The sequence below is a fragment of the Lonchura striata genome, chromosome 12, assembly GCF_046129695.1.
Source record: "Lonchura striata isolate bLonStr1 chromosome 12, bLonStr1.mat, whole genome shotgun sequence".
In the NCBI taxonomy this organism is placed as follows: domain Eukaryota; kingdom Metazoa; phylum Chordata; class Aves; order Passeriformes; family Estrildidae; genus Lonchura; species Lonchura striata.
In genome coordinates this window covers 1,578,647-1,599,235 of record NC_134614.1, presented here as the reverse complement: position 1 = coordinate 1,599,235, position 20,589 = coordinate 1,578,647, and the positions used below count along the sequence as shown (strand labels likewise).

Sequence of the window (20,589 nt, the reverse complement as noted above, 5' to 3'; positions counted from 1 at the left end):
ATATACACTTACATACAGGGTCTTAAATGACAACTTTCTGGGCTGAAATAATTTGAGTTTTGAGATGATCATTCCTATCCCTGGAAGCGTGCAAGTGTTATGGGCTGGTTTGTGTCACTGGGACGGTCTGTGCTGGGTTCCTGCTCCAAGGAGTGTGAGATGTATGGATTTGCTGGAGCCCAGCTCTCACAGCTGTAGGTGGCAGGGGACAGAGGGTGCCTGGCCCCAGGAAACCCTAGGAACTGGGGCATGGGGCCACTGTGTCCCACTCTGGAGGCAGCATCCTACAAAGCCCTTTTTTTCCAGTTAAATACTACTGATTCCTTTTGTGTGTATTTTGGGTTTTTTTGCTGTAATTTTCTTTTTCCCCTTCTTTATTCTGCAGTTTTCTTGTATGAATGGCAAATGGAGGCTATCTCAGTGTTGTCTCAGATGATACATACTCATAGCAGGACTTTGTCCAGCCTTTTTATTGATTAAGTATTGTAGCATTGGGATGTAGAAAGGAATGGCAAATGGCAGTTCATACCATTATGAACATGAGGTTTCTTACCAGTCAGTGAAAGGCAGAGTGTAGAGCTGTGTGTGAATGCAGTAAGTGTAATATTTATAAACTAAGACATACTTTAATGGCTCTTAAACTTGAAGATTGAATTCTGTTCTCTTAGAAAGTGTAGATACAACAGACACATGCCATGGGAAAGGAGAACAGAATTTGGTGTTGCAGTGAATTTGTTGTAACCCAGTGGCTCACTCCAATTCTCTTTCTCCCTGAAGTTATTAGCCAGGACCCTGCTGGAAGTGGGGATTAAGCCAGACGTTAAGGTGACATTGCGACCCACCTTTGCTGTTTAATGTCAAATGTGAAGTTTTAAAAGCAAACCAAAAATAATACATTGGATACTATTTTTAAGACAAAACCCCACCAAAATGTCTGTCATCAGATTCCAAATGATGCCTTGCTTCATTTCAACAAAGAGCTATCCATTATATGGTCTTAATTTATGGAATGTTAAACAGTTTCTGGCATTACTGTGCCCCTGCAGGAAGAACAGATGGTACTTTTGAATGAGTTTTGCTATGGGATAAAATGTTCCAGGTCTTCACCAGATCATATCCATCTGTAAGGAAGGAATAGCATTTTTGTAAAATAAACAAGATAAAGTCAAAGAACTCAAAATCTCCTACTGAAGGAAGAACACTGCCTGTGGGCTGAGGTGGTTGTACAGTTTGGAAGGTAATGTGGAAAGTACTGCTTAGTACTATTTCAAAGGTGAACACTTATCTTGATGAAACATTCCAAACAGGAAATCTCTTTTTATCAGGCCTTGGGAGGCAGTGGTCAGGGTGTGAGTGGTCAGCGTGTACTGACAGGAGCCTGTGCATAACAAGAGCACCTTATTTTTATATCTTGTTTGATTTATAAAGCTTTGACTCTCTGAGAAGAGCATGGAAACAATGAAAATCTAGATCCTGACAGTCTTTATTGTGTCCATGTATAATGTGGCCACCCCCACATTTCTGAGAGGAACATCTCCATCTGGAGGCACACCTTGCACCCTTCATAGAAGTTTGTCTTGTAGGTGAAACAGAGGATTGGCAGAATTGTGAGGTGTTGCACCATTTTCCTTCTCCATTCCTCTGGATGACCAGGAACTGTTGAAATGATGGAGTCCATAATTTTTTTCAGGGCTCTGCTGGGATTCTCCCAGTTGACCTCCAAGGGAATGACTGCTTTCTCCTCCTTGGCCTCTGCAGTGCTGTGGTCCACATCTGGTGAAGGAATATCCGCTTCACTTTATTTGTGTTCCTTACAATTCTGTAAGCTTTCTCCATATTGCCCATAGAGTTCTCCTTTGCAAAGTGAAAAATCACACACTCTGCAGCTTTATCCTCCCAAAACTAAGGTATGTATCATGTAAATCATGTACAGTCTTTGTATGATGCACAGCTGTGGGCTTCCCATCCCTGGAAGTGTCAAGGCCAGGCTGGACACGGCTTGGAGCAACCTGCAGTTGTGGAAGGTGGAACTGGATTATCTTTAAGGTCCTTTCCAGCCCAAACCAACCTGGAATTCTGTGGTAAAGCTCAGAGCAAAGGGATAATGCATCCCTCCCAGTTCATTAATTGCCTTCTGAAGTCTTACCCAGCCCTCTCCTGATTGTAGAGAACCTCATCAGCAAGGTGACTTCTAGAAAACTGATGTTAAACTGCACCAGTGATCTTCTGAGAACTTAAACCCATGGACCTCTTTGTTCTGTTTTTGTTCTTTGGTTACCCAAGATCATGATATCATCCGCTTGCTTTCAGAATTGAGCCTTCAAAATCCATGTACGGTTTATTACTGAAATCCAGTGAAAATGCTCCCCCTGCCAGGCTCCAGCTCAGTCAGCTGGGTGTGCACGTCTGGCTGGGCTGCCAGAGCGTTTCCATCGTGGCGGGTGAGGCAGGGTCGTGCCACAGGAAGGCTCCCTGCAGGTGCCTCTGGCTGCCGGGCAGCTGCACCTCAGAGAGCACTGACAGGGGAGTCTGGAAAGCTGAAATACCTCCCACTGCACCTCCTCTGCTTTCCTTGGTGGGGTTTTCATCCTTCTTTAATTGTTTTAAATACCAAATATTCTATACTCTTGGGAGACTTTATTTCATCTCTCATGTTAGTAACTTTTCTATCTTAATTTTCCTTCTCAGTCATGTGCTGGACTGTACATAACTAATGTGGAAGGAGGGACTACAACCTCATTCTTCTGTTGTACTAAATACTTATTTCGCCTTGTACTAATTATTTACTTCCCCTTGTATTAATTATCCTTACAGTTATAGGATTTCCACAGCTGGAAAATAAAATACTTTCCTTCCCTTCCAGAAGATCATTGACCAAAACATAAATATGTATTTTAATGTGCCAAGACCAAACAAATTGTTTGTACTAGTCAATACTACTTTAGCTGGAGTATTGTTTGCTGTGATGAAACTCAGATTGAATTTACTGTTTTGTCAGTGTGTTCAACAAAACCAAGATGATGATAAAGAAGAAAAAAGTATTCTTGTTTAAATTATGTGTGTGACTATAAGGTAACATATACAATTATTATTCAGTCAGCATTTTTTATTAATGCAGTGTCATCTGATTTGCTGGGATTTCTGTTTTGAGTATTTCACCTGTAGTTGCAAGTGATCATGGGTTTACTTGTATTGGGTGATGATTAGCAAATTAACATATTCAAGACCCTGGGTTGCAAGCTTCCCCAACAGATCATAGTAACTTCCTGTAGTATTAGAAAATGTAATGTGTAATTTACAAAATAAACAAGAGTTGCTTTTCTAATCTCAATCTGGTTTGTAGATTGAATATGGTACAAACCACAAATTGTTCTGAACACAAGTGCAGATGTGCATCTGAGGGCAGAAGCTGTCCCAGTGCATGTGGACACTTGGAAAACTATCACTGAGTGTGCTAACTTGGAGTTCTGTGCAGAAACAGGAAAAACCCATGCTCCTATCTTCAGGAAGTTATACTGCGAATTAAGGTTACCCCTGGACAATTGGGATCTTTTCCCTATCAAAGTAAGGGAGTCAAGATACACGATTCCACATCTGCTGTAGGCAAAAGTGCAGGATAAACCCGACATGGGACTTGTGTTAGCCCCTCCTGGAATTATTGTTGTCTCTGCATGATGGGCTCCGAGATGGAACAGCAGAGTAGCCTTTTTTCATTTGCAGTTTGGTACTCACCAAACCAAATTAATTCCATTATCTTTTATGGAAAGTTTGTGCAGGAACACTTTGGATTGATGGATTTCATTTGTGGTTGCTGACTGATTAGCAGCATGATAGATGCAGCTTCATTTACAGTGATTTACTTTCATTCATGAGAAAAAATCTGAAGGTTTCTTTCCAGCTTTTTTTTTGCACTAAAACTTTTCAAAGTGCTCAACCAATGGTAGGCTTTGATTTCTATTTTTTTAATGCATGTGGTAACCAACATTTCTATGAGAACATTTTAATCAAGTGTTCTAGTCTTTCCTCCATTAAAATATTTTTTTTTTTTTTACTTTAGCTGAAGAATTTAGTTTCTATATATAATAACCCTGATATGAACATTCTTTTGTCACCATGAGAGGGAACTGTTCCCAGGGAATGATCACTGCTGCTTTTTCTGGGTTTTATTAATTTATAATTGGCAATATGCCTTGTGGTACATCCAATCCATACTCCACATATGATCTTGTCTGCAGTCCATGGAGGTTGAGAAAGCATGTGCACGAATGCTGAAACAAGTCTGAGTTCCTTTTCTCCAGACCAAAATATACATGGGCAGATGCTCAACCAGATTCAGTAACTGGACATTTTTCAATGCCCAACAGATAGACTTTCACCATTTATCATGATAAGAAAAAAGTCAGGATGCAATTACAGGAAAATAATTTGCTGCAAACCTGCTGTATTGACATTTTGTTTTGACACTGATTTGGAATTAATTGGCAGACTGAAGTAAATCTCTCTGAGTTTTGGAGAGTCTCAAATCTATTCCTCAGTTCTGATGCTGAAGTTCAGGTGATGGGGGCAGCTCTGCCTCTCAGGTATGCTGTGCAAAGCTGCCTGGCAGCTCCCTTCAGCCTTCCCTGTATGAAAACTGTTGTTAATTATTTCCAAATTGCCACATGGCAGCGCACAGGGCAGGAAAGGCCACTTGCTAAGCTGTCAGCTAAATAGTAGGCTTTCTTTGGCCTAATTTGGATTTTAGATGGGGGTGGGGGACTTTTCAGTTTGAACTGTTTGGAAAGAGCTGCCTGAAATAGGTAGGGAGTGCTCAGATGTTCGAACCAACACATTTCCCAAGAAAAGGTCTGTATTACTGTCACTGCTTAGGGCAGTGGGGTTCAAAGTGCATAGCAGAAGATTGGATTATGAAAAAGAAACAAATGCAAAACTTAAATCTGCTGCTTACAGAGAGTTCTAAGTAGTATCAAAGTTCTTTCATGGAGAAAAGGAAAAATGGGGAGAGACAATCACAGAGGGAGTGAGAATGATATCTCAGGTTTTGCATGCCACTGTCCCTGCTGCAGGCTCTTTCCTTGGTGAGAGGCACTGCAGCCCTGCAAATGGGAGCTCTGTAGAACTGTGGGAAGGGGCAGGGGGCTGGAGCATCCTGCAGGGAGATTAGAGAAAGGAAGCAGAGAGAGAGAAATCTAGTCCAGGATCTTGAAAGGATATATTTAAGTGGCATGGTTATGAGATTGTGCAGGGGTTGTGCTTGAGTTAATTTTGAGAAATGGTAAATATCTAAATAATGAGGAACATCTTGGAAACTAGGGATTTGTTCCTTCCTGAGAGGGAAGAGAGGAGTGCAGCTCTTAAAATAAATGAGAAAAAAAAATATTTCTTTCACTTATCAGAGGAGCCTCCAGTACTGACAGTGCTCACCCGAGCCTGGAGCTGGTGCTGGCTCCTGGGAGCTGTACTGCCCCATCTCAAGGCTGTCTCCACATATCTGTGGCTGCTCAAGGTGCTGTGGAGCTCAGGGACCTGCCTGCTGCCAAAAGAGCTCTCCCTGTGCAAATTAGTTCATAACTTATGAGCTTTGACAAGTTTTTGTTGGCTGTGCCTTGGGAAACATTTTTGAGTGGCTGTTGCTGAGTTAGCTTTAATCTTTTCCCAGATTTCTTTGGCTGGTGTGGAAATAGCTGGATTATTTAATTGTGTTTTTAGGGAGTATATATAGTCACCTGAAACTTGGTGATGTAAAAAGAAGAGGAAAAAAGTATTTCAATAGCAAAGACATTTATTTTCACTCCAGTGTAAGAGTTTGGCTCCTTCTGCAGCAGAGCTGTGACCCTGGCCCAGCTGTCAGGTCTTGCTGCGTCCCCTGTGCATTGTCCAGAGAGGAACCTGGCTGTGGTCAGTTTGTCAGGGATCCCGTGGTGGGTTTGTCAGGGATACAAGGATTGCTTTGTCAGGGTTCTCGTGGCAGAGTCCTGGGCCTGTCCCCACAGTGCTGGCCCCTGCACAAGCCCATGCTGAGCTCCTGTATCCCATGTGAGCCTTTCCTCTCTGGCTCCTGGGCAGCTGCTGTGCTCCCCATGAGTCACTTTGGATCTGCTGCACCGGCAACTCCCAATGACACAGAATTTCACTCCTCTGGAATCCAAGTACCTGCCCTGTTGTGCTGGGCTGGGCTGAAGGGCTGCACTGACACAATAGCCCCAGGACATGATTCTCCTCTCCCTGGCTCTGTCATTCCCTTGGAAAAAGGCTGCCTTTGCTCTCTGGGACTTCAGAAAGCCCTCAGATACTGCACATTGTGGAAGAGTAAGTCCCAGAGCTGCCTGGTCACTTCTGTTAATGCTTGGCTACTTCAGCTGAAATACCTCGGGTGATGCTTTTCCATTACTGCAGCATGTTTGGATTTGGGCATGGGAAATGTCTTGGGAAGCTCCTGCAGCCTCTCTGCTTGAGGGTGCTTCTGCTGGGAAGGGAGTTCTTCTTGGAGTTCTTCTGGGAGACTGCGTGAGTTTTGATCCCATCCTGCTTTCTTCTTGTTTGTCTCCTCTTGAGTTTGCTGTTGAATTAAGTAAAAATCCTCCAGACTCCCAAATGTCCATTTTTAAAAGCTTTTCTATGAAAAAGGGGTTAATGCAACTGATTTCCTATTGAAAACAAAGCTGAGGAAAATGGCCTGCAAAAGCTATGACTCCTGAACACAGACTTGTTTAGCCAAGAATTGGAGTGTTGACAACTCCAGAGTGCTTTATTTTCAATAGCAAAAAGCAGCTCATTGGATTGGGATTTACCCTGAGGTTTATCCTACCCCTCTGGTCCTTCTGCCCAAACAGGGGTTCAGCTCAGCTCGGATTCCAGCAATTTGCAGGCAGAGGTGATGGGCCCTGGGCCTGAATGTTGCATAAGAGCAGTGATGGAAACACTTCTCCCTTTTCATTCATCCTCCCGGTGAATAGCCCTGCAGTTCCCTCTAGGAGGAGAGCAGCAGTCCCTTCCAGCAGCAATCCCTTCCAGCGCCTGGTGAGATCACAAATTTCCGGATTGAGAGGGTGTGAAAGGAAGATCTAATCCATGGGCTGGCACAGTCCAGTCAGGAGTGACTGGGTTTGGGGTTTTTTCCTGGTTTTCATACAAGATTCAAATGCTCTCACAAATTTCCATTTTTTTCTTGCATTTAAAAGGGATTGTTTTAAAATTGTTGTTTCCTTCTGTCTCCTCCCTTCCTCCTCCCTCAGTCTAAACTGTGACCGCAGGCAGTGAGAGCTGCTGGCAGCTGCAGCAGCCCGGAGCTCTGGCTGGGGAGAGGTGTGAAAATGCTCGGACGGGAGAAATACATTCCCCTTGCTCCTCGGGACGGGTGTGCACATGTCCTTCTGCCTGCTGCCCTGCTTTCTGCAGAGCTTTCACCGCTGTGAGAGAGATTCAGCATCGCCAAAAGATTCACCAGCACAGAGCAGGGCTGTGCTTCGTCCCTGCCTATGTACAGCTTGAACCTGCAGGGCCAATTTCAGCTGGCTGGCACTGGGAAACCCAGGAGAATTGTTCGTGGCAGCTCTGTGGGCTGATGATGTAGGTGAACTTAATGGGAAGAAATGATAATGTTTGACTCAATTCAGAAGGTTGAATGATTTATTTATTATAACTGTGGTAAAATACATTAATATACTATATAAAGGAAGATATTAAAATTACATACTCCTTTCTCTAATTCTATATCTAACTCTAACACAACTTCTGACTCTCTCTCTCGTCCAGACACAGGTTGATTGGATTGGCCACCAGGCTCAAACAATCCTCATTAGAATCTAATTAAGTATTCACTCTAGGTAAACAATTCTCTAAACATATTCTACATGAGAAATACAAGGAAACAGAAATAGAAATTTTCTCTTTCATTTCTCTCTGCGTACCTCTATGAAAAATCCTGAAAGAAAGTAAAATGTACTCCCACAATGGACTTGCTTTATGCACAGGTGGTGAGTGCCAGCCCTTCACTGGCTTTCCAGTGGTTGTTTCTTTATGTGTCTCAGCCTTAGGTGTGGATTCCTGGCAGGCTCAGATGCTGCCCCCTCGGTTACACCCAGCAGGGCCTATGCTCCCAGCGCCCAACACAGGAGGGATTGCACAGATGGCTGCCACCTTCTGTTCTTACATCAGCCTGGCATCTGGCCCTGCTCACTCTCAGAAGTGGAAGATACACATCAAACCAGCATTTCTGTTACTGTCATCCTCAAAAATGGCAATTTATTGAGGGACTGAGAGGTGGGACAGAGAAAAGAATTGTTCTGTCTAAACCTTTTCACAGGAGTCTGCAGCTGGTGAACTTGCAGGTACACCTTAAAGATGGAAGTCAGTGGGTTCTCCTACAGTGCACTGGATTTATTTTCTTTACTGCTTTTTGTTTATAAATGGCTGCCTCCTTTTGTTCAGTGAACATTTGACAGAATGCTGTTGCTCCTGTGGTATCTTTTTCACATGTGCCTACCTTCTGTATGTCTCTGGGGCACCCTTCACACAGAGACATTGTCTTTGTGTCAAATCTTTGAAGGAGTGTGCCTCCTCTCACCTCTGCTTACCTAGAATAAGCTTTCTGGTTCAGCACTGAAATGAAACCATCTGGAAAAAGAATCTCCCAATAAAATGCTCCTCTTAATTTAAAGAAATTGCACATTTAAAATGTCTAGATCTTCTGTGGGAACACACTGGTTTCATCAACATTTTAGAGTAATACAACTGAACAATTTTAATCAAGTCAACATTCTTCCTTTTGGTTTTATGTTATGGCTTTGAATGAAGTAAATCACTTGGAGTATATTGTTTTGCAAAAATGTCAAAATTTATAACTTTTTGGCCCTAAACCGAATTGAAATAAGCATCTTGAAATCTTGTTTTATTCCCCTGCCAGGAGACAGGAATATGGTATTTTTCAGCCAGGACTAGTTATAATTTTGATGGCTGCTGCTGCTGTTAGTCTTGAATGTCCCATCAGACAGATACTGGGTTCATCTGCTTTCATTTCCCATGAAAATGTGTGCCTGCAGTTCATACTTATTTGGACTCTTTTTAAAAAAAAGCTGATTTTCCATAAGGTGTCTTTAGTCTGCCTTTCCTAGGAATACTTTTTGAAGAAGGAAGCGAGGCATAAGAAACTGCGGCAGTGTAACCATCCTCTGTTTACTGCTGGTTTACCTCACATGTTTACATGGGTAGAATTTGAGGGACTCACTCTCAGTCCAGGGCATTGCCCCTCTCTTGCATGGACTATCCTGCTTGCTCAGGAGTTATTATGAGCACAGGAATGGCAACAAATTCTTTAAATGTTACACCAGTAAAATCCAGTAAAGCCAACAGGATCTGCCCTTGAACCAAAGCAGAGCAGGAGATACAGGTTAGGAAATTCCATAATGGAAATGAATGGAATTCTTGTGGGACATGAAGCAGGGCAGGAGGGCTGGCACAGGTAGCACATGTGCTTGCTGTAGAGAGCTCTGCAAAGCCTTCAACAGAGCCTTTGAAAGACTTTTATTTTAGGTGTGCAGGACGTAATTTGTCACTCAACGGAACAGCAAAATCAGTGATGTTGGCAAGAGTGGGTGAAGGACATTGGTGAGAGTACAAAGAATCAATTCTCATTTTAGTGAAACCCTTGTGTATTGCCCCAGTTGTGTAAAAGGATATCAAGGAAAACATTCAAATAGTTAATGGAAGCAAATTATTGCAATAAGATCTGCTGGTATCAAACTCTCCTGTCCTATAGAGATAATGTTTTTACCCTCTTTGTTCAGACCTTTATTTACAGCTCCAGCTTTGAATGCCGTTCCCCAGTAATGAGCTGCTGTCCCCAGAGCGTCATTACAGTGCTGGGACAGGGCAGGGATACAGCGGGGGAGCACATCAGCTGCGGGGCTGGCAAAGCACAGCTCTGTGTGCAGGGGTGGGGGCTTAGTGAGGCTCAGCAGCCCTCTCTGTTCTTCAGAGATGGTTTTCTCTGTGCCTGAAGTAGAGGCTGTTTCTTTGATATGTGAGTTTATGGGTTGGGGGGGAGTGATGGGTGTGGGAAACAGATGGAGAAATCATGGGGAAACACAGTGGTTTAAAGGAATAAAAAGTTACTTTTTTATTTGAGTCAGTGCACCAAAACAAGGAGCCTCTGAAGAAGGAAAGTGAGCCTGAGGAAAGGGAGGGTTGTGGTGTCATTCATGGAGGAAGGGCTTAGAAGGATTTCAGCCTTATCAGTTAAGCCTGAAAACTCAAATGCTGAAGGTGTGGGAATGGTGGGAAGAGGAAGGCACAGGGCGCTGAGCAGGGCACGGAGCAGAAGGTGTGAGAAGCAGGGACAGGGCTGGCCATGAGCTCTCTGGGCTCTCCAGGGGTGAGAGGCAAGGGAGCAAGGATGGGAACAGAGCAAGGACTGGCAGTGACCCAGGCAAGCAAACAAACCCTTGGATAGAAATGGGTGGGGGTGAGGGGGCAGGGGTGACGGCACAGGGGAGCAGCTCCTTTCACCAAAGCAGGACTGTCCTGTGGTTACCCTTAGCTGTCCTTGAGCACTCTCCCTGTGAGGGATGACTGCTTTCTGCCTCTTGCTTCAGCACCGGGTTTCTTTTGGGAGTTTGAGCATGTGCCTGAGGCGTTTTGGGGACCCCTTTACCTGGAGCTGTGCCCCAGCATGGGCTGGCTGGGCTGGGGTGTTCACACCAGCTCACCCACAGGTGATGCCTGGCCCTGCCCTGGTGCACACAGAGGCTGTCAGACCTGTGCCTCTGACACCCACGTGGCCCATGCTGGGCTCTGAAACTCTCTGGGAGGCCTGATGTAAAAAAGGGGGCTATGGCCAGGGCAGAGCTGAGCTCAGCTGCCTCCCCATGGGGTTTGCACTGAGGCATCATAGCTAGGAGGTACCATGGGAGGGCATGTGACAAAGTCCTGCTGTGAGCCCCTTGCAGAAGTCACGTGTAGTTGTCCATTATTTCCCAGCTAAAGCAATGTAGAGTTAAAAATTTGGATTACCTGGAAAAGCTGCTGAAAGCAGGATAAATTATTAATTCCCAGGCTGCATTCTGAAGAATTAATTTCAGCACCATATATTGAAAATTCTCCTTCATGAGAAATAGCCTGGTTTCGAGAGCATGAGATTCTGAAAAAGTGAAATCGTTCCAAGCCATTATTGTATTTTCTGACAATTTTATTTTTTCTTCAATCACTCTCCTTTAGCACACTCAGCTAATATACTTAAATTAGTAGTAGGAAACCCACATTCATAAGAATTCTGTATCTGTGTAAAGTACTGAAGTAATTTGGATTCCAGGGCAGAACTGTGGAAATTCTTAGCACGTTTCTCCGTATCTTATCAGAACAGGCATGCATTTCCCACAGCCTGGCCTCTTGCCAGAGGGACTGAGCAGACTTGTTGGAAGGCCACTTTGAATGGGAGAAGTAATCTTTCTGAATGGATTTTCTGGCACAACTCCTGTTGCGTGTGTGGTTCATTGTTCTGGGTGATGTGGCTGTATTTTACCCCCTAGATAAATGTTTTAGGATTGTTGGTTTTTTTGATGATGGGAGGGGTCCTGGGAAAATAATCAAGATTGCTAGTTCTATACAATTCTATAGGCAGATTGTTTTTTTGTTGCAAGTGGTTTTCCGTGTTGTGTAGCTTTGTGAGCATAATTTTAATATAAAGGACAACAGCTGATTAACCCTTGAACTTTCTGATGCTCAAAGGGCTTAGTAATTAAAAAGCAAGCCATTTTCTCTTCTTCAAGGCATTTTAACAGGGTTGTTATGACAGTTCATGTATGTATAGATGTATATTGTGTGTTCATAGTATAGTAATTCACTAAAAAGTACTGCTGGTGTTGTCAAAACTAAAAGAAGAGGTTGCCACTGGTGGCAGACCCTCAGTTACTGTAAATGTTCTCCAGTGAAGTTGGAGTCAATCTCTCTGTGCACCACAGTCCTGCTGTGGAGCTGTGCCAGCCTCTGTGAGCAGAGGATCCGACCCTTAATATGTATTACAGGATAGTTAGTATGATGTGTAACCACAAAGTAACCACAACACACAAATAAGTTCTATTTTAGCCCTGCTGGAGCAAAGAAATAACTGTTAATGCTGAAGACTGAAGTGCAAGAGATTGCTCAGTGGGGGAAGGAGGCAGAAAAAATCCAGATTTTGAGTTACCATGTGTACAGACAAATTCTCATGTCCCAAGGCTAAGTTTTGTCTATAAAAATTCTTTAAGATTTGGGTCTTTGTAATTAAAACATAAAGAATAATTATCTTAAGCTCATATCTGCAGAGAAAGAACTGTGTATTTACTTATTCTCTGCCAAAAAATCTTTTTAGCTGGAAAGATTAACAAAAAGGCATTGAAATATAAAGAAAGACCTTCCTTTTATTGAAATATATATGTTTTGTCAACAGATTCAAAACAGAACTGTCACAACCATTTTTTCTTCCTTTCTTTCTCAAAACAGGCGTGGGGGAAGCATCCAACTCCAAAATTAGTGCCTCTAATGCTTGGAGACATTATGATTAATTTTTGTCTTTAGGTTTCCAGATGTTGGATTTCATCCCAACTTTTAAAGACCTCTAATGTTTAACAGGATATGTGCTGAGTGTAGTCTTTAACAGAGTTTTCTTTCATTACTCCAGGATCTATGAGAAAAGGTAACTTAGGAGGCCGCTGCACATTCGGAGCTGAACCCCCAGCCTTCCAGGCGAGCAGCCAAGGCTGAACGTGCGAGGTTGGACCGGAGCCGCATTCCTTCGGGAAGAAGATGGCCAGGGCCTGGAGCTGGCAGCAGAGCCCTTGGAATGCCCTGCTCCTGCTGCTGTTGTGCACAGGCGGCTGCCAGGCGCAGAGGGACTGCACGGGTGCTGAGTGCCAGGCCCTGGAGAACTGCATCGAGGACGTGCTGGAGCCCGGCGAGTGCTGCGCCACGTGCCTGCAGCACGGCTGCACCTGCGAGGGCTACCAGTACTACGACTGTGTCAACGTGGGCTTCGTCAATGGCAAAGTCCCTGAGGGACAGTCCTACTTTGTGGACTTCGGCAGCACTGAGTGCTCGTGCCCCAAGGGAGGGGGCAAGATCAGCTGCCAGTTCATGCTGTGCCCGGAGCTGCCCCCGAACTGCATCGACGCGGTGGTGCCGGCAGACGGCTGTCCCCAGTGCGGCCGCATCGGCTGCCTGCACGAGGGACAGAAGTACGTGGCGGGGCACACCTTCCACATGCCCCCCTGCAAGGTTTGCCACTGCCCCAACGCCGGCGGGGAGCTGATGTGCTACCAGCTGCCAGACTGCGACACGTTCTCCTTGAACACGGCCAGCCCGGGGGACGCTGAGGATGGCGAGCCCGAGCGGCACTATGACGATCCCTACAGCTACGACCAGGAGGCCTCCGAGGGAGACAACACCCAGGTGGAGTCTCCAAAGAAGTACAGGAGTTACTCGTCCCACCTGGAGCATGAGAGCCTCAGCCAGGAGCAGGGTGAGGACTATGACTACCTGGCGGCCAGCGTGGCTCCCTCGGTGCCAGCCCCGGCTGACCCCCACACCGAGGGCACGGCACCGCCCAGCACCACCCTGGTGCCCCGGGACCCTGCCGAAGCCCACGGTGCCACTGAGCGCGGTGAGCGCCGCAGGCTGCCCTGCACCACGGCACCCTCCCTCCAGCAGGTGACAAGCAAGGAGGCACCAGCCACCACCAGGGCTCCTCCACAGCACACCACGGCCACCATCGAGACACCCCAGCGCCTGGAGGAGTTGGAGAGAAAACCACAAGGGAGCAAAGAGAGGAACGAGCAAGAAAGAGCCCCCCACTCTAAAATGAAAAAACATGCCAGGAAGGAAGAGCCAGAGAATAGCATGTATCAGGGCTTGAAAGAGGTGAACTTTACAGAGCCAAGCTCAGCGAGATCATCCCATGAACGCCTTGAGGGGAATGATTTCCCCAAGGTGAAGTTCAGTGCAACAACCTCTCCTCCTGTTCCTCTGAACGAAGATGGCAGCCAGTCCTCCCCAAAGCAGTCACAGACGCTGTTTCGGTACCATCCTGAGGAGGACGGAGACCCCAACTCCATCCACGCTAACCCCAGGCTACCAGAAGGTAAGAACTACTCCGGTGTGGGTGTCTAGAGAACTCTTACTCGTGATAACATTGGTGCTCATCCTCTGCTGTGTTGTTCTTCCTGTTGCACATGGCCTTGAAATCAACCAAACCACCACCAGCCTTCTTCCATCCCTTCAGGAGGTGGTTTGTGTTCTGTTTCACAGAATAAGCACCATTTCACTGTTGCCCACCTTGCTTTGATTTCACAGACAGTGGATAGGGTTTTCTGGTATTTTAACTTTATTTCAGGTGATGATTTATTAAACTCTGGCATTTTTCTTCAATCACTTTTAACTTCTGTTGTGATGTTAAAGAAACATCTTCCTCTACATAAAGGGATTTAATTAATTATCTCCAGTTACCAACTCAGTGTACTCACATTTGTAGCTTTTGTCCTATTCTGGAAAGGAAGTGAAACAGTTGTGCTTTCACTTTCTAAATAAAAATATTTAGAGCACTTGTAATATTTAGCTCATGGTTGACAGCCTGTCTAAGCTCATTAGTTTAAGAACTCGAGAGATATACTCAAATATTGCTGAGGAATAGTAGGGAGAAAAAGGGCTCTCTCTTGCTTTATGTTTTTTTGGGGCTGGAAGTTTATGATGTTTATGATCAGCTGTGGCAAGTATACGTATTTCCTCTCTGCCTCTGGATTCCTCTTGACATCTGCAGGGACTGTTGATTATACATTTTATGCAATGCTCATTACTGTAATGAATGCAAACTTTATCACTGTAAATTAGCACATACACAGCCCATATTTCCAATTCATTTTTCATCAATTCAAGAGCAGTACCTCCTCTTTCAAGATGTGGCACAAAATGTTCTCACGAGACTCAGCTGGAGGATGCTTGCAGAGAATACTGATGAGTCCCTGGGCAGTGGCTTTTCTCCTGGGCTGTGTAGGTAGCCCTTAAATCTTGAACGGTGCAGTCCATCTCCTGGAGAAGTTTAAGGCAGATGGGAGGAGGAGAGCAGATTTGGAGCTCAGACTCTAAGTCCCGACACACACAGCACCTCATGGCTATTCAAACAGAAAGCATGCCAGGTCCATGGATGGAGATGACAGCTTTTTCCTTTTCCCCTCTTTTAGTTGATTCATCCTCCCTCAAAATCTGAGCCACGCACCAAGGTTGTGTATAATACATGGGCCTGAATTAGGACTGACACAGAATAACTCGCTTCTTGATGCAGCTTTAAACAAGTTTTTTTTTTTTAATAAAATAGCCCTTTTTTTTCTTTCAAAAAAGGAAAAATGGGTTGAGCACCCTGATATTTTCAATGGGAGAGTTTAAGAAAATCTGTTGGGGTGAAAGTGTTCAGCAGCAGAGCTAAGTACTGGAATTTAGAGTCTGCTCGGTGATTTGCAGTCTCTGATTCCTGGGAACTGCTTGCTTGAGACAGGTCTGGTTGGGGGCTGGATTAGGTTTAGGTGCCTGGAGCAAGATGTGATGGATGGCATGTCAGGCATGAATTGTTCAGCTGACAGAAGTAGGCTTGGGAATCACTGGGTGCCATTTTCCCCTTAGCTGAGATACCTGCAATTTCCTTTAAATATTGCAGAGGTAGAAATGAGAAATAAATGTCCCGTGGGAGCATAGAACTCTGGGACTGGCTGTAGATGCAGCAGCTCCAAGGCTGCTTGCTTCCCTGCCCGGCAGAGCTGCTGCATGTTTTGGGAGCCATCACTGGTGCCACCACACCATGGCCATCACCCACAGTCACTGACAGGTGGGACATGGCCAGGCAGCCCCTGATCTGCCCCACCATTCCCATCAGGGATATTGGTGGAAGATCTGTAGGGAGCTGCAGCACCCTCTCCAAAAATGAGAGCTTTCTCTTGCCATGACCAGCACTCGTGCCTAGGGATAGCAGTGCTTCCACTCGTTCTGCTGTTTTAATTGACATGGTTGTGATTCATGGGAGTATCTCCATATGTTCCAAGTAATAAAACACATATATCTTGTGTCTTCGGTGACTCCTGAGCCAGTGGTAGAGGGGGAGTGAAAATATTAGTCAGACTTGAAAGAAAAATTAATCCTGCCTACAGATACAGAATGAAAACATACATTTTGTGCATGTATATCCAACTATAAAATGGCAAAAATCTACCAGAATTGCCAAATAACTTCTCCCTTCAGGAACTGCCGGCATGATGTAAACTGCATCAATCCCCTGATTTTCACAGCCTGTGGGGCTGTTGTGCTGCTCCCTAATGAGGCTGCAGCTGCTCTGGCACTGCACAGGGTTTTGTTCGACCAGCTCTCCGCAGAGTGCTCTGGGGTACATTTCTGTGACTCTATGGCCATTCTAGATTTATTTTTTATGTTTTGTTTCATGGTGCTTTTTCCCCAGAGTTTAGAAAAGTTTGGGAGCTTCCAAAGGGGCTCTCAGCCCAGGTTAGGTGGCTGTTGTATTTGTTCCTCCAGTTTAGCTGTATCCTGGCCCCAGAATTCTGCTGTGGTTGGGTTCTGATACCTTTAGTTAAAAACTTGGCTTCATTACTTGTATTTTGCATATCTCACTTTGATTTTATATGTAGCTGAGTTTTCATCTCCCAAATCTTTGCTGGTTCATATGTAATCAAATGGTGGAAACAACATGGAACACTTTGTTGCTCGGGAAAGGTTAATTTTGTGATTTGGTTTTCTTTCTTCTTTTTAGCATTGTTTTTCATCTGTAGTATTGCCCTATGTTCACATCAGCTACTCCATTCCTAAAGGAGCTGTAAGTGTACAGCAGAGGTAATTACGCAGCTGAAAAAGTGCAAATTAAATGCTTTCACCATGGGAAGGGATGAGATTAATGGAGACTGTTCTCTTTATAAAGTCTCTTTCCAAACATTGATCTTACCTGTCACTTACTGCAAGAGCAGCAAATGGGGGAAATTTTAATTTCTGTATTGCCTAATTCCTCATCCTAAAAATGCCCTGATCAGGGCAGGGCTGACTAAAACATATTTCAAGAACTTAGTGTCAAATCCTGTTATGATTTTCCCACTTTCTTCCATTTCCCCATGCTCTGGCAGTAGAGTGCTATTCCTTGGATAAATGTAACTCAGGTAGCAAGCAGCCTCATTGTGAATGTTTTATGATATGCATTCTGGTTTTGGCTGGCTCAGCAGCAGTTTGGATCTAGCTGGACCTGTTATGTTTCAGAGTGGAGGTGTTTTTCCACTTAAACTCCTCCACAACTGGTGATTTTTTTTTTTACCCTGGTGGCTTTTAGAGATAAAAATAATTGTTCTCAAGCTGGAATGAATTGCACCAATTTGGGATCTGAGAAGAGTGGCATTTATTGCAGGTGAACCTGCTCAGGCAGGAGCTTCTGCAGGGTTCCTGTGAAATTTCTGAGCATGTAGCTGAGATTCCAGCCACCCATCTGCTGCATGTGTGCTGATTCGGAAACTCCTGGAAAAAGATGACCTTGAATTTCTGAAATGAGGGCAGACAGATCCATGTGCAGGTCCAGAAGTTGGACTTGATGGTCCTTCTGGTCTCTTCCAGCCTGGATATTCTATAACTCTGTGAAAGCAGACCTGCAGTGAGGGTTTGGAAGCATTCCCTGAGCACACCACCCTTTGTCCCTCTTACTGCCACCATAAAAAGCACTGGAGGTGGGAGAATGCTTGCATGGTCCTTCAGAAACAAACTCTGTTTGCAGTTAGTTGGGATTTTCTTCTATCAGGTGAAGTGGTGTCTCATTTTTACTTGAATTACCCCAGGCTTAATCATGTGTTCTCTACTTTATCCCAGTCCTTTCTGTAACAGGAAGAAATCAGCTTTTGAGCCCTCAAAATAGGATATCTGAGGAATAAAAAATAAACCTCAGGAGGCTGTTGTGCGAGGAAAGGAAGCCTCTGGGAAAGTAAGTGTAAATCAACATGAATTACAGTGTTAGTGGTTCCTTTGGTAGTTGGAGTTCTGAGGTAGCACAAATGGGAATAAGGCAGTCTGAGATAGTTGCAAAAAGAGGAAGACTAAAATACTATAAATTAAAAAATGTTTATATGTCCTGCCAAAAGTGGCCTTTGTTACTTTATTAGGTACCCAGATGCTAGTTTAGAAGGAAAAAATGAACTAATTCAGCCATTTCTATTAATGAAAACATCCTATGTATGATATGTGGGGGGCTGATTCCCTCACGGCTGCTGGCACACAGCCTTCCCTGCACCCTTCCCTTTTCACCTCAGGCATGGATTTGTCAGCAGAGGGTGCAAGGGAAGTCCAAACCTGCCCAAATGACACAGAGGAGTGCATTCAGAGTAACTCCTCACAGAGTAACTCCTCACTGCAATAAACAGTAGCCAGAGTATCCAGTCTGTCTCTCTGCTTCCTCAGCTGCTGCTTTCAGTGGCTGCAGTGGTGGGTCTGTACCCAGTGCTTGGAGCAGTCCCGTGTGAGGATAGGGAACAGTCCCGTGTGAGGGATGGGAACAGTCCCGTGTGAGGATTGGGAACAGTCCCGTGTGAGGGATGGGAACAGTCCCGTTTGAGAATTGGGAACAGTCCCATGTGAGGATAGGGAACAGTCCCGTGTGAGGGATGGGAACAGTCCTGTGTGAGGATAGGGAACAGTCCCATGTGAGGATTGGGAACAGTCCCATGTGAGGGATGGGAACAGTCCTGTGTGAGGAATGGGAACAGTCCCATGTGAGGATAGGGAACAGTCCCATGTGAGGGATGGGAACAGTCCCGTGTGAGGATTGGGAACAGTCCTGTGTGAGGATTGTGAACAGTCCTGTGTGAGGGATGGGAACAGTCCCGTGTGAGGATAGGGAACAGTCCTGTGTGAGGAATGGGAACAGTCCTGTGTGAGGAATGGGAACAGTCCCGTGTGAGGATAGGGAACAGTCCCGTGTGAGGAATGGGAACTGTCCCGTGTGAGGAATGGGAACTGTCCCGTGTGAGGATAGGGAACAGTCCTGTGTGAGGATAGGGAACAGTCCTGTGTGAGGAATGGGAACTGTCCCGTGTGAGGGATGGGAACAGTCCCGTGTGAGGGATGGGAACAGTCCTGTGTGAGGATTGGGAACAGTCCTGTGTGAGGGATGGGAACAGTCCCGTGTGAGGATAGGGAACAGTCCTGTGTGAGGAATGGGAACAGTCCCATGTGAGGATTGGGAACAGTCCCGTGTGAGGATAGGGAACAGTCCCGTGTGAGGATTGGGAACAGTCCTGTGTGAGGATAGGGAACAGTCCTGTGTGAGGATTGGGAACAGTCCCATGTGAGGATAGGGAACAGTCCCATGTGAGGGATGGGAACAGTCCCGTGTGAGGATTGGGAACAGTCCCGTGTGAGGATTGTGAACAGTCCTGTGTGAGGGATGGGAACAGTCCCGTGTGAGGATAGGGAACAGTCCCGTGTGAGGAATGGGAACTGTCCCGTGTGAGGGATGGGAACAGTCCCGTGTGAGGGATGGGAACAGTCCCGTGTGAGGGATGGGAACAGTCCCGTGTGAGGAATGGGAACTGTCCCGTGTGAGGGATGGGAACTGTCCCGTGTGAGGGATGGGAACAGTCCTGTGTGAGGATTGGGAACAGTCCTGTGTGAGGGATGGGAACAGTCCCGTGTGAGGATAGGGAACAGTCCTGTGTGAGGAATGGGAACAGTCCCATGTGAGGATTGGGAACAGTCCCGTGTGAGGATAGGGAACAGTCCCGTGTGAGGATTGGGAACAGTCCTGTGTGAGGATAGGGAACAGTCCCGTGTGAGGATAGGGAACAGTCCTGTGTGAGGAATGGGAACAGTCCCATGTGAGGATTGGGAACAGTCCTGTGTGAGGATAGGGAACAGTCCCGTGTGAGGGATGGGAACAGTCCCGTGTGAGGGATGGGAACAGTCCCATGTGAGGATAGGGAACAGTCCCGTGTGAGGGATGGGAACAGTCCTGTGTGAGGATTGGGAACAGTCCTGTGTGAGGATTGGGAACAGTCCTGTGTGAGGAATGGGAACAGTCCTGTGTGAGGATAGGGAACAGTCCCGTGTGAGGGATGGGAACAGTCCTGTGTGAGGGATGGGAACAGTCCCGTGTGAGGGATGGGAACAGTCCCATGTGAGGGATGGGAACAGTCCCCTGTGAGGATTGGGAGCAGGCACACAGGCAGCAGCCAAATTCCTGGTGTCCAGACCTGTCCTAACCAGGGGCATGCTTTTGGGGCGAGTGCCGGTGCTTTGGGGTTTGTGTCTGGGTGATGGCTCTGGACATGTTGCTGCATGGCTGCTGCTCGCCTTGCTGTGTTTTGGGAGCTGCTCTGGGTCAGATCCTCCTGTTGCTTTTCCAACTGGCTGGGCTTCAGGGCACCTCTCAGAGCTGCAGGCTCTGCATTGGGAATGTAATTCTTTGCAGGAATTCCCCAGTTGAGCCCAAACCCTCCTCACCACTGTCCTTCTCCAATTCCTCATGTGCATCTTCCTTCTAAAACAGATATAAGTCGCAGTTCATGAGCTCCTGGCTGCAATACTTTTGTGTCAGGC

At 45.8% G+C, this 20,589-nt stretch overlaps 1 protein-coding gene across 1 annotated transcript in view; it reads left to right on the top strand.

Moving 5' to 3' along the window:
• FBLN2 (fibulin 2) overlaps positions 1-20,589 on the top strand; it is a 92,736-nt gene that overhangs the window by 11,154 nt on the left and 60,993 nt on the right. The window contains exon 2 of the mRNA XM_077786039.1: positions 12,656-14,110. Within this exon, the coding sequence (XP_077642165.1) occupies positions 12,781-14,110 (1,330 nt within the window). The 5' untranslated portion in view covers positions 12,656-12,780. The remainder of the gene's footprint in view (positions 1-12,655; positions 14,111-20,589) is intronic.